Source organism: Schistocerca serialis, chromosome 6 (assembly GCF_023864345.2).
Source record: "Schistocerca serialis cubense isolate TAMUIC-IGC-003099 chromosome 6, iqSchSeri2.2, whole genome shotgun sequence".
NCBI classification, from domain to species: Eukaryota; Metazoa; Arthropoda; class Insecta; order Orthoptera; family Acrididae; genus Schistocerca; species Schistocerca serialis.
The window spans coordinates 609958275-609974833 of NC_064643.1; the positions used below are offsets into that span (position 1 = coordinate 609958275).

The following is a 16559-nucleotide window of genomic DNA, read 5'->3' on the forward strand; positions in this document are numbered from 1 at the left end:
GTATTTTCGTGAGATATGCACAGGAGGAAGCAATATATTGGTTGATTCTTCTAGGAACGAACGCTCTCGGAACTTAAAACAGTAAACCGCACCATGATGCAGAATGCCTCTTTTGCTGCGTCTGCCACGAGAGTCGGTAGGGCATCTCCGTAACGCGTTCGTGCTTACTAAATGAACCTGTAACGAAACGTGATGCTTTTCTTTGTATCTTCTCTATTTCCTCTATCAGTCCTATCTGGAATGGATCCCATAATGACGAGCACTATTCAAGTTTCGGTCGAACGAGAGTTTCGCAAGCTACTTGCTTTGTTGACGGACCACACTTCCTGAGGAAGTATGAAGCGCATGATACACTCTAAATAAATAATGAATAAATGAAAAATGTGTAAATGTAATTTTAAAGTAGACGCTTACGCTAATTTTTTATTAATAGTTTTTATTGCAGTTAGGTGATTTTATCTAGTATCTACTGCCGATAAAAGTAGACCAAGTTGAAGATGATGCAGGCTTGTAATACTGAATAAGTAAATGTTTTTTACAATATGAAATCGACGGTCTTAAAGGGCGTGCTAGCCTGTACCAGCATTTTAAGTTTTATTGTCAGATGCAACCAGTTTCATCTGAATACAACAGACGGGTTTCAGCCAACGCTGGGCATCTCCGCTTCTCCTGTATCCACTGAAGTCCTTAGTTGAGACAAAGCGTTATACAACATATTACAGTTTGATGTTTATTAGTTCTGGATGTGACAAGTGATGGTTGAAATCTGTCAGCTTTGAATGGCAATAAATTGTTAACACATTATACCGTTCTCAGAATTTTTTTGTTTCGATATATAAGCTTTTCCAAAACGTAACAGTATGTTTAAGGTGATGGCTCGCTTTCTCAAAACGGGCTCTTAATAGTACTCAACGACATTTCGCTGCTGGATTCCTGTCACTCATGTGTTTTCTGTTTAGTCAGATCATATTTACGTATATCTTAGACTTTTACTCAAAAAATAAAAAATTTACACACTTGTCGTTAAAATTACAACACGCCATACACAGATAAGCTTGCTTTGCTGTGATGAACGTTTGAAGTTTTGCCATATATTGAATTGCTGTCAGAATACCAGAGTGAGAGGGGAGACTGAGTGTGTGTGTGGGAGGGGGGCGGGAATTGGGGGGGGGGGGAGGGGGGAGACGAGTGGGTGTTCCTGTTCGTAATATGTGAAGAGGAAAATGGTCTGGAAAGATAAACACATTGTGTTAGCTGGTATTAATACAGCGATCGCAACGGAAAAGATGAGAGTTTTAAGATTGAATGGTACAACAAAGAGTTTTTTTGAGATGGAGACCGAGGTTTGAGTAGCGAAGAACGAGGCAGACATCACGTAGTCTTTGGATGAACCGCCCTGGCAATTAGCTGAAGCGGTTTTTCGGAAACCGCGAAAAGTCTAAACTGTGTGATGGATGAGAATTTGATTTCTGCTCCTCCCCATCGCGAGACTGAAACACTGTGCCACCTCGTTCAGTGACGCTGATGACCTGTAGGCAGCAAGACCTGTGACTCGAAGTAAGAACAATTTGTAAAGTCAAGGACGTGTAATGCGCATCAGTACAACGTTTTGAGACAGCCTTAAACGACACTGCCACATATCGAGGGCAATATATGAAAGCACGAATATAAGACATGTTAACGGTAGATATTCCCTCAGCAAGAAGACTGCGACGCAGGAAAACAGTAGCATACAGAAAACCTTTACGGCCAGGTAAACACTGGAATCGAGGACTTTCTCGAACTCATTAAAGGGAAGAAGGAAGGAACGGAATATTGGGGCTGAACATCCCATCGACAACGAGTTCATCAAGATGCAACAGGAGCTCGAACTCGATAAGGACTGAGAAAGAAATCGGCCGTGTCCTAGCACAGAAGCCTCCTGAAAATTTGCCCTAAGCGATGTAGGGATGCCAGAGAAAACCTAAATGTGGCTGGCCAACGACGATTTTCACAGCCGTCCTCCGAATGTGAGTTCAGTCGAGAGAGTGCTGTCGACAAGGGATCTCAGATCGATTCCATATTCCTAGATTTCCAGAAGACTTTTGATACCGTTCCTCGTAAGCGACTATTAATCCAATTGCGTGCATATCGAGTATCGTCTCAGTTGTGTGAATGGATTCGTGATTTCTCTCAGAGAGGTCACAGTTCGTAGTAATAGACAGTAAATCATCGAGTAGAACAGAAGTGATATCTGGCTTTCCGAAAGGTAGTGTCATAAGCCCTCTGCTGTTCCTGATGTATATAAATGATCTAGGTGACAATCTGAGCAGCCCTCTTAGATTGTTTCCAGATGGCGCTGTAATTTACCGTCTAGTAAAATCATTAGACGATCAATTCCAATTACAAAATGATCTAGAGAGAAATTCTGTATGGTGCGAAAAGTGGCAATTGGCACTAAACAAAGAAAAGTGCGAGGTCATCCACATTGGTATTAAAAGAAATCCGATAAATTTTGGGTATACGATAAATAGCATAAATCAAAGGGCTGTCATTTCGACTAAATACCTAGGAATCACAATTACGAACAACTTAAATTGGAAAGATAATATTGGGGGGAAGGCGAAACAAAGACTGGTCTTTGTTGGCAGAACAAACACACTAAAGAGACAGCCTACATTACACTTCTCCGTCCTCTGCTGGAATATTGCTGCGCGTTGTGGGATCCTTACCAGGTAGGACTGACGGAGGACATCGAAAAAGTGCAAAGAAGGTCAGCTCGTTTCGTGTTATCGCGCAATAGGGGTGAGAGTGTCACTGATATGATACGCGATTTGGGGTGGCAGTCACTGAAACAAAGGCGGTTTTCTTTGCGGCGAGATCTATTTACGAAATTTCAATCACCAACTTTCTCTTCCGAATGCGAAAATATTTTGTTGACACCCACCTACGTAGGGAGAAATGGTCATCATAATAAAACAAGAGAAATCAGAGCTCGAACGGAAAGATTTAGGTGTTCCTTTTTCCCGCACGCCATTAGAGAGTGGAATGGTACAGAAGTAGTACGAAAATGGTTCGATGAACCTTCTGCCAGGCACTTAAGTGTAAATTGCAGAGTAAACATGTATATGTAGATGTAGAGCGAGGGAGGAAGGGAGGGAGGCAGGGTGGGAGGGAGGGAGGGAGGGAGAGAGAGAGAGACAGAGAACATTTATGAAAGATATTGTTGGTTTCAAATATTGGCCAGTTGTTAATTACAGCCTTCACAGTTGTTACGCTTTCATAATTACACCTAGTTTCTCAAATAATTTCCAAAGTGTAGGGAAACAGAGAGCCACGTTGGGAGGGGGTGGGGGGTGGGGGAGGCGATGTGTGTATGACTGCGGAACGTAGCAGATAATTACTGTGTAGTGAGTATGTTTGGTACTCTATCAATAATTTTATCGACTGCTGGCACCTGTGTCGACCGTTCGCACCATTCTAGACAGCATTGCTCAAGCTCAGAAGTCTACCCTTATATCTGTCGGAGTAGACTAGCTGCGTAGTGGTGGTGACGCTCGTGTCAGTGCTACGCACTTTCATTTGAGGTAGGCAAACAATGAACACAATAACAGTGTCTCCACGTATGGTTCACAGCAGCAGGTCTCTGTCACGCTGCTATGAGGGCCACTTTTTATGTCTTTACAGAAACAACGACACTAAAACATCGAATGGCTCTGAGCACTATGGGACTTAACATCTGAGGTCAACAGTCCCCTAGAACTTAGAACTACTTAAACCTAACTAGCCTAAGGACATCATCACACACATCCATGCCCGAGGCAGGATTCGAACCTGCGGCCGTAGTGGTCGCGCGGTTCCAGACTGTAGCGCCTAGAACCACTCGGCCACTCCGGCCGGCGCTACTCTATCCTCTACAAGTATCTTCATGTCTGCATACGTGCTGCAACCAACATCCATTTGAACCTGCTTACTATTTAACCAATGGTTCTGTAATATTCACACCCGTTAGCATCTGTCTTAACTGGAATTGAAATTATTACATTCTGTTTGATGTTTTGATTTCGCCTGTCTTACATCTTGCAGAGCTGGTGGAGTTTTTTTTTTTTTTGTTATGGCACGTTTTGCTAAGGATGACGATAATTTTGAAGGAATGCCGTCCACTCTATGTACCGTATTTCGGCTTAGGTCTCGAAGCACTGTTTCAAATTCTTCAATCAGTATCATATCTCCCATCTCCCCTTCACCTTTCCTTTGGGCAGCCCTTCTGTATAATCTATTCATCTCTCAACTTTCCCTTGCTTGGTTAGTACTGGCTTACCATCAGAGCTCTTAATATTTATTACAGATGCTTATCTTTCCTGCGAAACTTTCTTTTTTTTAAATTTTGCTATAGGTGCCATCTATATCTTTCATAGTCATGCTTGCTTTTACGTTTTTGCATTTCTCCGGGAACTATTACTTTATTACCGTTTTACACTCCCTGTCAGTATCATTTGCAGACGTCTGTATTCTCTTTTGGCAGAGCAACACACCAACGAAGAATACAGCAGAAGACATTACAAAGCTCCTTATCTGGTGGATTGTTACTGTTTCAGCTGTCCTGTAAACAAATTAGCTATCAATCACATTCTTATTCTGATCAACAAATATATCAATACACATGTTTCGTTTATCGTCATCCCGTTGGCATGTCTTCAACAGCAAAGAGTACTGACACACAGGGTGTGATCGTCCCACTTGTATCCCACAGACCATGCGTCAGGCGTTTGGATCGCGCATTCATAGTGACATTTCTTGCTACTCTCTTGCTGTACTGAGAGCTGCTCTGCCTATCCAGTTACCACATAGCACTTTACTTGCACTATTGCTACTATTAGTAATCAGTCTCGTTACGGGCGTCATTCATTGTCGCACACTGAACTGAAATATACCTTTGTCAATATCAAAGGTACCCTACACTGGAACGTAAATTCTTTATCAGATCACTATTTTCATGGTTTATAACTTCTTGTATTTTTTCACACTTTCCATCAGTTTTCTTCGCATTTATCACTATTTCTTTAACTTCTTTCGCCCTGTTTTACAACAACGGCACTCTAAAGTTTGCCCTTGGTATAAAAGAATCTAGCGTATTTGCTACAAATAGATGGAAAGATCCATTATTGATTAATTACACGGTGGGCTGTCAATCACAACTGTTCAAATGTGTGTGAAATCTTATGGGACTTAACTGCTAAGGTCATCAGTCCCTAAGCTTACATACTACTTAACCTAAATTATCCTAAGGACAAACACACACAACCATGCCCGAGGGAGGACTCGAACCTCTGCCGGGACCAGCCGCACAGTCCATGACTGCAGCGCCTTACACCGCTCGGCTTGTCAATCACAGGTAACAGTCACAACAAATAAATATCTAATAGCATACAAATGATAGAGCACAGCAATCAGTCGTCCTTTTTTGAAGTTCCCTGTTGTCCGGACGTGCATTGATACTATAAAATAGTACATGGATAATGGCTAGGCACTAGCCGAAATCTAGATTTCGCAAATAAAACCTGCAAAAGAAAGACGACTGACTGATTGTTGTGCTCTATCATTTTCAAATCATATCACAGTCGCTGAGTGCACCCAAGTTCCTAATGGAAGGTAACTTGATAGTAGTATGCCTTTGGGGCCATTTAAAATGCAACTACGACATAAAATTAGCTACAGGACAGATGGACGGCAACCACTGGAAGGCTTTTAATGAAATGTATCTCACCCACGGAGGGTGTCGCTTACAAAATCTTCATTCGAGCGATTATTGACTGTTACTTGACAGGATGTGATCATTACGAAGCAAAATTAATAGAGAAGATTCATCACCATCAAAACGATACTAAGGTGCTTGTCCAACCTCTGTAGCAGACACTACAGGAGAGGCATTCTGTATCACGGAAATGTTAACTGTTAAAATTCGGAGAGCTTAAGTTTAAACATCAGTCAAGAAACGTGTTACGTTATCTCTCATAAATACTGCGCGAAATGACCATGGCGGTAAAATGATGAAAATATGAGCTCATTCAATGGATCTATCGGTGGTTGTTGCTCCTCCGAATCATTTGGAAAGTGGACAAATGGTAGTCTTACAAAAAGTACCCAATTCCACACACCGTAAAGTGCCTTGTGGAGTAAAGCCAGAGAGGATGGAGAAAGAAGTGCGTTCTCCACGCCAAACGACTGGGAATGGAACTACAATTGATACGTTGTTGATTCCAGTCTGTAGGTTCAAATCACATTACGTTTTCATCAATTATCGGAAGTATAAAATGGCTACTTAGCGATAGTCCAGTTGAGAAAGATGAAAGAAGACCCAAAGTACAACAAGTGCCAAGTGCTGTGCTTGCCAACTGTGAAGAGAAGTGAAGAAAATTGCCGAAGGTCATGGACCTTCAGTTGCTTTCAGTACTTTTTACAGAACATTCTGCAGAAGTAGGTAATAGCATTAAAATAAGTAAAGTTCTGATTACCAGTCGCGACCATTTCACAAGTATTACTGTGAAAAGATTATGGATAAGACGAACATGTATTATGTATTAATCGACCACAATATTTTTGCACCTGGGACCGAGGGCGTTGCGGTCGGTTTATCGTGAGTCGGCGCGTAACCGGGGTTGTCGGTATATGCACAGTTGACGTGAAAGCATCGTCAGCGCGATGCGCTTTCCTTAGGCACCGCTATACTTGTTTACTGTAACGTCACCGCCTGCTTGCGATAACGGGCAAGTGCACTAACATCGTGGCTGGGTACTATGGAATAAATAAGTATGTAAATAAATAAATACAGTTGAGTCTACAGCGCGCTAACCGCTCATGCAGATGAACACGTTGAATCTTTACAGGGATGGTAACAAACACTTCCTCGATTTCTGGACCTTCCTAGTGCAACGATTCACTCGTCTACGATGTCACCCGCGCTACCGCCAATACTTTGCAAATTATCTAGGTATTGTCTTCTTGGACCCTCTTCACAGCTGGGGGTGTGCCGGGTATGAGAACTTAACTTTACGCGCATGTCAGTTGTACGAAACGGACCGGAACATGTGACAGAACCATGTGGACCCTTTCTTTGCGAAGACGTGGCCGCTCCAGCGGCGTATTAGAAGGATCCATAGGCATGTTAATCGATGGTAGCAGCGGATCTAGTATGCGATGTGGGTTCCGCTGGAATGACGGTCTTTAAGTCGTATTTAAGGTTAAGTTTGTTTATTGTTGTTTAGATACTTTCTTTACCCTTATAAGGGCACCACTGTACGAGTAAAGATGTTTTGTTGGGTTTCGACACCGCACACTAACGTACCACATTACATGCGTAATATTACGTATTACATGTCGTTATTGCCAAATTATTTTTAACTACGCGTAAAAAAAGGTGATGAGTTACTATGCATGTGCTTTAGGTAAAATGATATACATGTTTTCGTGAGTATCGTTTTGGCATCTTCATGTCTGCAATACGGTGTACCCAGAAATGAATGTCGTTTATACTCGCAATCATTTGCATTTTTGTTACTTACTGTTACCACTTACCCATTCTAGCGAAATACAAAGAAAATAAACAGACATTGTTTATGTGTATAAATTGAGGAGTCTGCTGGTTCGTTAGTAATAATATAATTTAAATAAATAAAAATGTGAAGATTGTATTCCTATGGATTACCCTTCCGCAAAATAATCAATAGTTTGGCTTCTGTGTGTCTGTACATAGCATTCAGACACTGATGACCTACAGTATAAGGCATACGTTAAGTCTGGCTCGCTAGCAGTTAATGGATTGTTAATTTCTCAATATTTTTTAAAATTTGTACGTTTCTCACATATTATGGTTAATGTACTGTATAAAATATTTTATTATGTCTGTTTGGATGCCCTTCAGTAGTCTTTGATAACGGATTGTCTGGTAAACAACACAACAATGAAGTCTGGCACACCAGTAATGTACGTAATGTGCCTCTGACACTTTTTATCGATAGTATGAGAGCGTTTGGATGTATGTGTGTCTTTGACAACAAAACGGCAGCTGCAGCACTTAGAACAAAGTTCGTAATATGGTATTTAAAGTTGTCATGTTAACGTGGATGAATTCTCAATCTAAGGATGGAATATAATGCCAACTTTTTACGTGTAGTGAAAAATAATTTGACAATTACGACATGTAATACCTAATACTGTACATGCAAGTAGGAATTTTGCATGGTAAGGTGTTATGTTATTGTGAGGTGTGTAATATGTTACTTACACCTGGAGATGTATGCAGACAATGTGATACTCTTTCACGTTGGTTTTACAGATGCTTGAAAATGACAAATCGACGAAATGAGCTAATCGCATGATTGAATAAAGATCGTCTGCATTACCGCCTACTACGGACGATGTTTCCTTTTATTAACCATCGAACATCGTTTACACGATTCCCAGCTATCTAATGCACACGAATTTCCCCCCTTGGATTACCTTGACGACTGTGGCAACAGGAAGGACATCAGGCCACAAAGTTAAAATGAAAAACTTTCAAAATCATGAAAACATCGAACGTTGGGTCACAAGATAAACGCTAGGAAATGGATACTGTACAATATGCTATCGTACGTTTTTAAGAGTTGTGCGCCATTGTTGAGACAGAAGTAGTGGAAAAATCCATCGAGATTCAGGGAAAGTGAAGAGAGAAAAGAAGTAAGGCGAATCATCATTGGTCATTAGGGAGCGACGACAAGCTCACACAGTTGCCAATCTTTGCGCCACATTTGCATCTTATCAATATCCAACTGAATATTTGCGCAGCTTTTTTAAAAATATTACTTTACAGAAAACTGTATCATTTGAAAAAAGTCTTAAGTTAAATAGTAATACTGTCTGCCATACAGAATGGATTTTCACTCTGCAGCGGAATGTGCGGTGATATGAACTTTTCTGGCAGATATCCTTCTTGCAGGGGTGCTAGTCCCAGAAGGTATGCAGAACAACGTACGCGAAATTTGGAAGATAGGAGATGAGGAACTGGCGGAAGTATAGCTGTGACAGGCTGATTGCGGGTCGTGCTCGGGTAGCTCTGTAGGCAGAGCACTTGCTCGTGCAAGGCAAAATTCCCGGGTTCGAGTCCCGTCACCGAACGCAGTTTTAATCTGCCAGCAAGTTTTACTGTTTGCCGTGTCATTAACACTCAACACGGGCAGTAGAGGTGCTAACACTCTTGCGTATCTGAGGACGACAATCCATCCAAAATAACATGAAGCGTCCTTCTTACCAAGATCCTATCAGTTCTGTTTGAAAACCCATGTAACCGAACTTTTGCTTTCAAATTCTTTTCGGGAGTCAAGAAATAGTGTATGCACCTGATTGTCTTCATCCATGTCTTTCAGGGCTTCATGTGAGAAAATCGCAAGTTGGCTTTCCTTTCATTGATGTTTTCGGAATCCATGTCGGTTGGTGTAGAGGAGATAATTCATTATGTTTATATAGTTTCTTAGAGCAAGGCTGTTGTTTAAGGTATGGGTAAATTTCCTGGTCATCCTTAAGAGATCTAACTCACACTTGGAAGAACGGTGGTTTAAATGGCCTCCCGGCCATCTAGGTTAAGGTTTTCCGTGGTTTAAGCTTCACCACCCTCTTCTCAAACTGCACTTCTGCTCTATCTCAAATGACTCCGTCGTCAACGAGACATTAAACCGTAATCCCACTCCCTTTCGAGCGAGATTCCTTCCATAGCCAGTACTCGAAGGTCTAAAATAGAACAGAGATGAGATAGAGCAAACATCGGGTGAACCACTTCGACGGTCTGAAAACTATCGTCATCAGTTTTTTCTATTACAATACTGTCCGGCCAAAATTCTTAGGAATATGTGAACTAAGTGTATTCAGAAAAGATTTTTTATATAGATAAATCAAAGGAAAAGAATATCAGAATTATTCGAATGTAGGACTACCTTTCGTGTCAAAGAGGTTTCTTGAAGTCTTCGTTTGTTGCTAACTCAGAAAAGTGTGAATGTTTGTGTATATTTGTTGAAGACGTAAAAAATAGTTATCGGAAGGTCAACATTATTTTTCACCTGGCTGTTTATTTTATGTCACTGACAGTGTATGACATCTTTCAGTGACTAACTACATTGCGTAACAGTCTGCCTGGCTTTGTGAGTATTGCTGACGGGAGGTAATAGTCTGAAAGTAACTTTTTCTATTAGAGTCGTGTTCCCTGGCATCCTATTTTCTTGTGCGGTTTACAAAAATTCAAGACAAATTAGAGTTGCTAGCGACAAGCAAATGATGTGCATTTCTCGATTTACGCTTTTCCAACCATCGTGATGTACCAGATGTAGAAGTATGAAACCGTAGTTTCCCTATAGATGGTGCTAGCCGTCAGTGTACTGCCCTGCTTCCTGTAACGGCTGTCGACGAATATCAACACACAGTAACCCAAGTCCCATACATCGGTATTTGTTACAAACCCGTAACCATGTCGAGTTTTGTGCCTACGAACTACGATTTGCGGACAGCATTGGTTTTCTGTTATCATTTGAAGAAAACTGCCGCAGAATCGCATAGAATGATTGTCGAAGCTTTCGGCGAACATACTTTTGGGAAAATACAGTGTTTCGAGTGGTCCAAAACATTCAAAAGTGGTGATTTCGACGTGAGAAACGACGAGCGCTGGAAACCGCCGAAAAAGTTCCAAGACAACGAAGTGCAGGCCTTATTGGATTAGGATGATACTCAGATCCAACAGGAACTCGTGGAACAATTCAGTGTGACGCAGAAGACCGTTCCTCTTCGGTTGAAAGCTATGGGAAAGATGCAGAAAGTGGGAAAGTGGGTTCCGCATGAACTAAATGAAAGACAGCAAGAGAATCGAAATACCGTTTGTGAAATGCTGCTCGCCAGATACAAAAGAAAGTCGTTTCTCCATCTAATAGTGACAGGTGATGAAAAATGGATATATTTTGATTATCCTACGTGTCGTAAATCACGAGCGAATCCAGGCAAACCATCGACATCCGCTGCAAGACAAAATCGCTTTGGAAAGAAGACAATGTTCAAAAATGGTTCAAATGGCTCTGAGCACTATGGGACTTAACATCTGTGGTCATCAGTCCCCTAGAACTTAGAACTACTTAAACCTAACTAATCTAAGGACATCACACACATCCATGCCCGAGGCAGGATTCGAACCTGCGACTGTAGCAGTCGCGCGGTTCCGGACTGAGCGCCTAGAACCGCTAGACCACCGCGGCCGGCGACAATGTTCAGTGTTCGTTGGGATCAGAAGGGTGTCATCTATCATGAGCTGCTAAAACCTGGTGAAACCGTTCAAACCCTTTGCTACCAACAGTATATGATCGATTTACGATGGTTGACTGAAAAGTAACGCCTCCACCTTCGTAACTCTTCAACAGTTGGCGGCATTGACATCCGACAGGTAATGGCTTGTTCCGTAGCCTCTTCTCTACAGCTCCAGTTGGCGGGAAGCCTTAACATTGAACGGTTGTGTTGTTGCAGTGTAAAGTATGGAACCCTGCGCAGACGGTCGGTTGATGCGACTTAAGCAACGTCCAGTCATTGAATTCTTGACAGCAGAATGTGTCATCCCAAAGGAGATTCGTCAGAGACGAAACGTCAGTCTATTGTGATTGTGTTCATGTGAGTACTATGCGTTGTTGGGCGAGTGTGTTTACAGATGTTGAGGCGGGAACATCTGACCTGCGTGACAAACAAAGAGTTGGACGTCCTGTGACAGCAACCGAGTTTAACAAGAAAAATGTTGACAGATTGATTCAGGACAATCGTCGTATCACTCATAGAGAAATTGCGAGCACAAGCTGTATTTCACAAGAACGTGTGGGTCACATTAATGCTTTGCATGGCTATCGGAAGATGTGTGCACGATGGGTAACCCAGATGCTGACTCCTGAAATGAAAGCGCACAGACTGTAAATTTGCCGGAAACTCTTCTCGCGTTACGAGAATCAAGCTGAGGCCTTTCTCCATTCAATTGTGACAGGAGATGAAACATGGGTACACCATTACGACCTGGAGACGAAGCGTCAGACTATGGAATATCGACACAAAGACTGGCTCCAGAAAAAGAAACTCAAGACGCTGCCATCAGCTGGAAAAGTCATAGCCACAGTGCTGTGGGACGCAGATGGTGTTATCCATGTTGATTTCCTTGATCGTGCAACAACAATAAATTCAGAGCGCTCCACCACAACGCTGTGAACTCTGAAACGACTGCTAACAAGGGTCCCAAAGGAAAAGGGAAATGGAAATGTTTTCCTGCAGCATGACAATGGCAAACCACTCACTTCACGTGCAGAACTTCACAGACTGAATCTCACCACCGTACGGCATCCTCCATACAGTCCAGATTTGGCACCATCTGACTTCCATCTGTTCCTGATAATGAAAGACGACCTGCTGGGGACATCATTATAATTCTGATGAAGACGTTGAGAGAACTGTGAGACTGATTGCGGAAACAGAGTGTTGACTTGAATCCGTGATGGCTTCAGAAAACTTGTTCATCGTTGGCAGAAATGTATCCAATTGGCTGGTGATTATATAGAAAAATGAATATTGGCAATTAAAGATCACATTCAAAGGATTATTTCTGCGTTTGATTTATTAAAATATTCCCATGAAGATGGTGGTAGTACTTTTTATTTGAACCTCGTAAATCGAGCATACTTGAAAAATGACCGGAATATGGAAAAAGGCAACAGAAAGTCTGGTTGGTTCAAATGGCTCTGAGCACTATGGGACTTAACATCTGTCGTCATCAGTCCCATAGAACGTAGAACTACTTAAACCTAACTAACCTAAGGACATCACACACATCCATGCCCGAGGCAGGATTCGAACCTGCGACCGTAGCGGTCACGCGGTTACAGACTGAACCGCCTAGAACCGCACGGCCACACCGGCCGGCACACACAAAGTCAGGTTGCTCCACTATAACGCCCCATCACACACAGCAAAACGGGTCAGGGAAACAATCGAGGCTTATTCTGCAGACTTGGCTCCGCTCGATTATCATCTATTTGCATCACTGGGACACGCTCTCTCTGGGCAACGCTTCAATTCGTATGAAAATGTACGGAAAGGACTGGCTGACTGGTTCGCTTCAAAAAGAAGAACTTTTTTTTTTTTTTTTTTTTTTTTTTGGCGTGGTGTTCATAGCCTGCCGGAGAGGTGGGAGAAATGTATAAATAGCAATGGAGATTATTTTGAATAAAATATTGTTTATCAGTTTCAAACAACAGACGAGTAATTATTGCAACTAAATTCCGGTTTCACACTTCTACACCTGGGGCGAGTCTTTGTGTCGATATTCCATAGTCTGACGCTTCGTCTCCAGGTCGTAATGGTGTACCCATGTTTCATCTCCTGTCACAATTGAATGGAGAAAGGCCTCACCTTGATTCTCGTAAAGCGAGAAGAGTTTCCGGCAAATTTACAGTCCGTGCGCTTTCATTTCAGGAGTCAGCAGGAACGTTATGCGGCTGACAGCGGCCTGTATGGGCTTGTTGTGGCTTTGTCGCAAAAATTGGATGTACAACTGAGGTAACGAAAATATGACGAAAAAGTAATTATTTTTTTATGAATGTTTTGTTCTTTGACGATCTATAAGTAAAAATTCTGCGAGACCAAACGCTTCTTACGCAACACAGCAACTTGCGGGTCTAATGGACGTTAATCAGCCCAAGCCGGGCGTGAGAGAGCGCCTGGCTTCATGACGTAACGACGTCCACGGTCACGCGTGTCCACAGGGAGGACGTCACGAGACGCTGCCCGACTTAACAGCGCCGGAATTGCGAGACTCGGGAAGACAAACAGACACACACACACACACACACACACACACACACACACACACACACACATATACACGCGTAGAAGACAATAGCGCAAGAGAGAGAGAGGGAGAATTAAAAGTCTACGGCAACTGCGGCCGCAGTTGCGTCGTTGTCTGACAAGCTGCAGTTCCTGTGCGACTTCGTTCGTTGATTCAGACGTTCCCGAATCTGAACATCGTTCCTTCTCAAATAGGCTGTATCTCTACAGTACGCACTGAACCGAGTACTGTCTTGATAAACTTAACAACTCTCTCAGAGCAGTTGAGATTGCGGACATAAGCAAAGGCGACTTATGAATAACAAGATCTGCAAAAGCAATATAATGTATTGTTGTTCTTGCCTATTAAGACTATGCCTTTACCACTACACAATTATTCACGTGCAGTGTTTGATAGAATTATTGTATAGACTTCCGTTACGTGCTAATTTACGTGAAAATGTTCTAATTTTCGTATGTGTTTGTCTTCTTGTGTCTAGCAAAACTCAAAAAGACAGGGTGTTTTGAGACAGTTCCTATCACTAGTGCAATGTTAATATAAAAAAAATCTTTCTTTAGAAGCATAAAAAATCACTATTTCGTTATTTGTTACCGGATTTTGCCTGAGTGAGCCATTTCCAGAAGCGTTTAGTGCATATCGATGTAGCACGTATGTCATACAATATGGCAGCAATGCCACTTATTACGAGTTTAACTACTTCAGCAATCCCTGCAGCTTAAAATAAACCTGCGATGATGTATGGCTAATGGTTCAAATGGGTCTGAGCACTATGCGACTTAACTGCTGAGGTCATCAGTCGCCTAGAACTTAGAACTAATGAAACCTAACTAACCTAAGGACATCACACACATCCAAGCCCGAGGCAGGATTCGAACCTGCGACCGTAGCGGTCACGCGGTTCCAGACTGAAGCGCCTTTAACAGCACGGCCACACCGGCCGGCTGCGATGATGTAGGACTGAAGTTCATACACACGACGCATACTGTGTTAGATGGCATAGGCATGGCATCGATGGACATTTAATGCGTGTTAAAGGGAAAACCAGTTACCTTCGTAATAAGAAGCTACACGTTAATATCTTCAGGACTTTAGCAGTAATTTTGCACTCTGTCGTTTGTGGCTCTTAGTTCTGATGACTCATTAGATTCGGAACAGGGTAACTGTCATAAATCCACTAAGTGCGATGAAGACACTTTCCAATGACAAGTATCGACTATAACTACAAATTACTGTAAACAGTTACTATGCACTTTCATTTCCGCTAAGCGTTTCGGATGGTTAAACTTCCATCATCGTGAGGATGTGTATTAGTACGACGTGTTCCTCTACGTATTGCAAGTACGAGTTCTCGGTAAACTTTGGCACTGTCTAGTGGCAAAGAAGAAGAAAAGAACAGTACACTATTCATAACTTTTGTCATCAAAAATGCCACAGGATATCCAGAACTCATACATACAAGGTTTATTGACAAACATCCACCTGATGATGGAGGTTTAACACTCCGACACGCGTAGTGGAAATAAGTTGTGAATGGTTACAGTAATTTGTAGTTACAATAAATATTGATAACTGTCACAGTAAAACTTACAGTGTTCCATCTTCAAAATAAAAAATCTTTTTCAAAATACATTGTGTACACCTGATTTCGTTATCTGACTATTTTTTGAAGTGAGATGTACCTTAAGGACACCGTCTTCCGGATTACAGAATGAAGTTGGAGAAGGTCAGTTATGCACCAACGGCACTCGCGCGCCCCCACGTGGGTCGCACCCATCAACGCGCTGGCGTGCAGCGGGCGGCAAGGAAGCGGCGCCGCACCTACCTGCTGGGGACCGCCGAAGGGAGGCTCGTCGTCTCGGAGGGCGGTGTCTGCGCCGCCGCCGGCCCTCTGGTCGACGAGCGCGGCCTGGAGCAGCAGCAGGGCCGCCGCGGCGGCCGCGAGCAGCGCGCACCAGCGCCCGGGACGCCCCCGCATCGACTGCCAGCTGGTCGATCGCGCGCCCGCGTCGCGCAGCGGCGGCAGCACCAGGCCCGCCTGCGACAGCGGCTGCCAGTGAGCGCGCATGCGCGGCATGCGGCCCGCCTCTCTGCCCGCGCAACAATGGGGAGGACCACGGCCGGCGCGCGAGTCGCCGGAGCGTCACGAACGGTGGCGGCGGCTGGCGGCTGGCGGGCACCTGTGCAGGGCAGCGCCGCCTCGCTTAGTGGCCCACTCGTGGCTGCGCGGCCTATCAAGTATCGCAGATAAACGCAAGGTCGACGTCGGACTTGCCGACGAGAAGCGCAAAGTACGTATGCGAGCTCAGTGATAAAACCTATGCGGCCAGGCAGATATGTTACTTACTTTTGAATACATTATGGGAGAGGCAGTGATCAATGTCTTGCAAATATTTACTATTAAAAACAGTCTTGATCACGATTTATTTATCAAGGTGACCGGTTTCGACCACTACTGTGGTCATCTTCAGGCCATTGAGTAGAAACCTCTTTCTGTTGGAGAATCACTACTGAAGTGATTCTCCAACAGAAAGAGGTTCCTACTCAATGGTCTGAAGATGACCACAGTAGTGGTCGAAACCGGTCACCTTGGTAAATAAATCGTGATCAAGACTGTTTTTAATAGTAAAAAAGAAATGTTACTCTGCTTAACATGCACTGTTTAGCTACATTGTTTCCTTTTTGGTCAACG

The 16559-nt window shown here is 43.1% G+C and overlaps 1 protein-coding gene across 1 annotated transcript in view; it reads right to left on the minus strand.

Annotated features, from left to right (window-relative positions):
- The window catches only part of LOC126485002 (carbohydrate sulfotransferase 11-like), a 367761-nt gene extending 351916 nt beyond the window's left edge, over positions 1–15845 (minus strand). Inside the window, exon 1 of the mRNA XM_050108607.1 lies at positions 15693–15845. Within this exon, the coding sequence (XP_049964564.1) occupies positions 15693–15845 (153 nt within the window). The remainder of the gene's footprint in view (positions 1–15692) is intronic.
- Between the last annotated feature and the right edge of the window lie 714 nt (positions 15846–16559).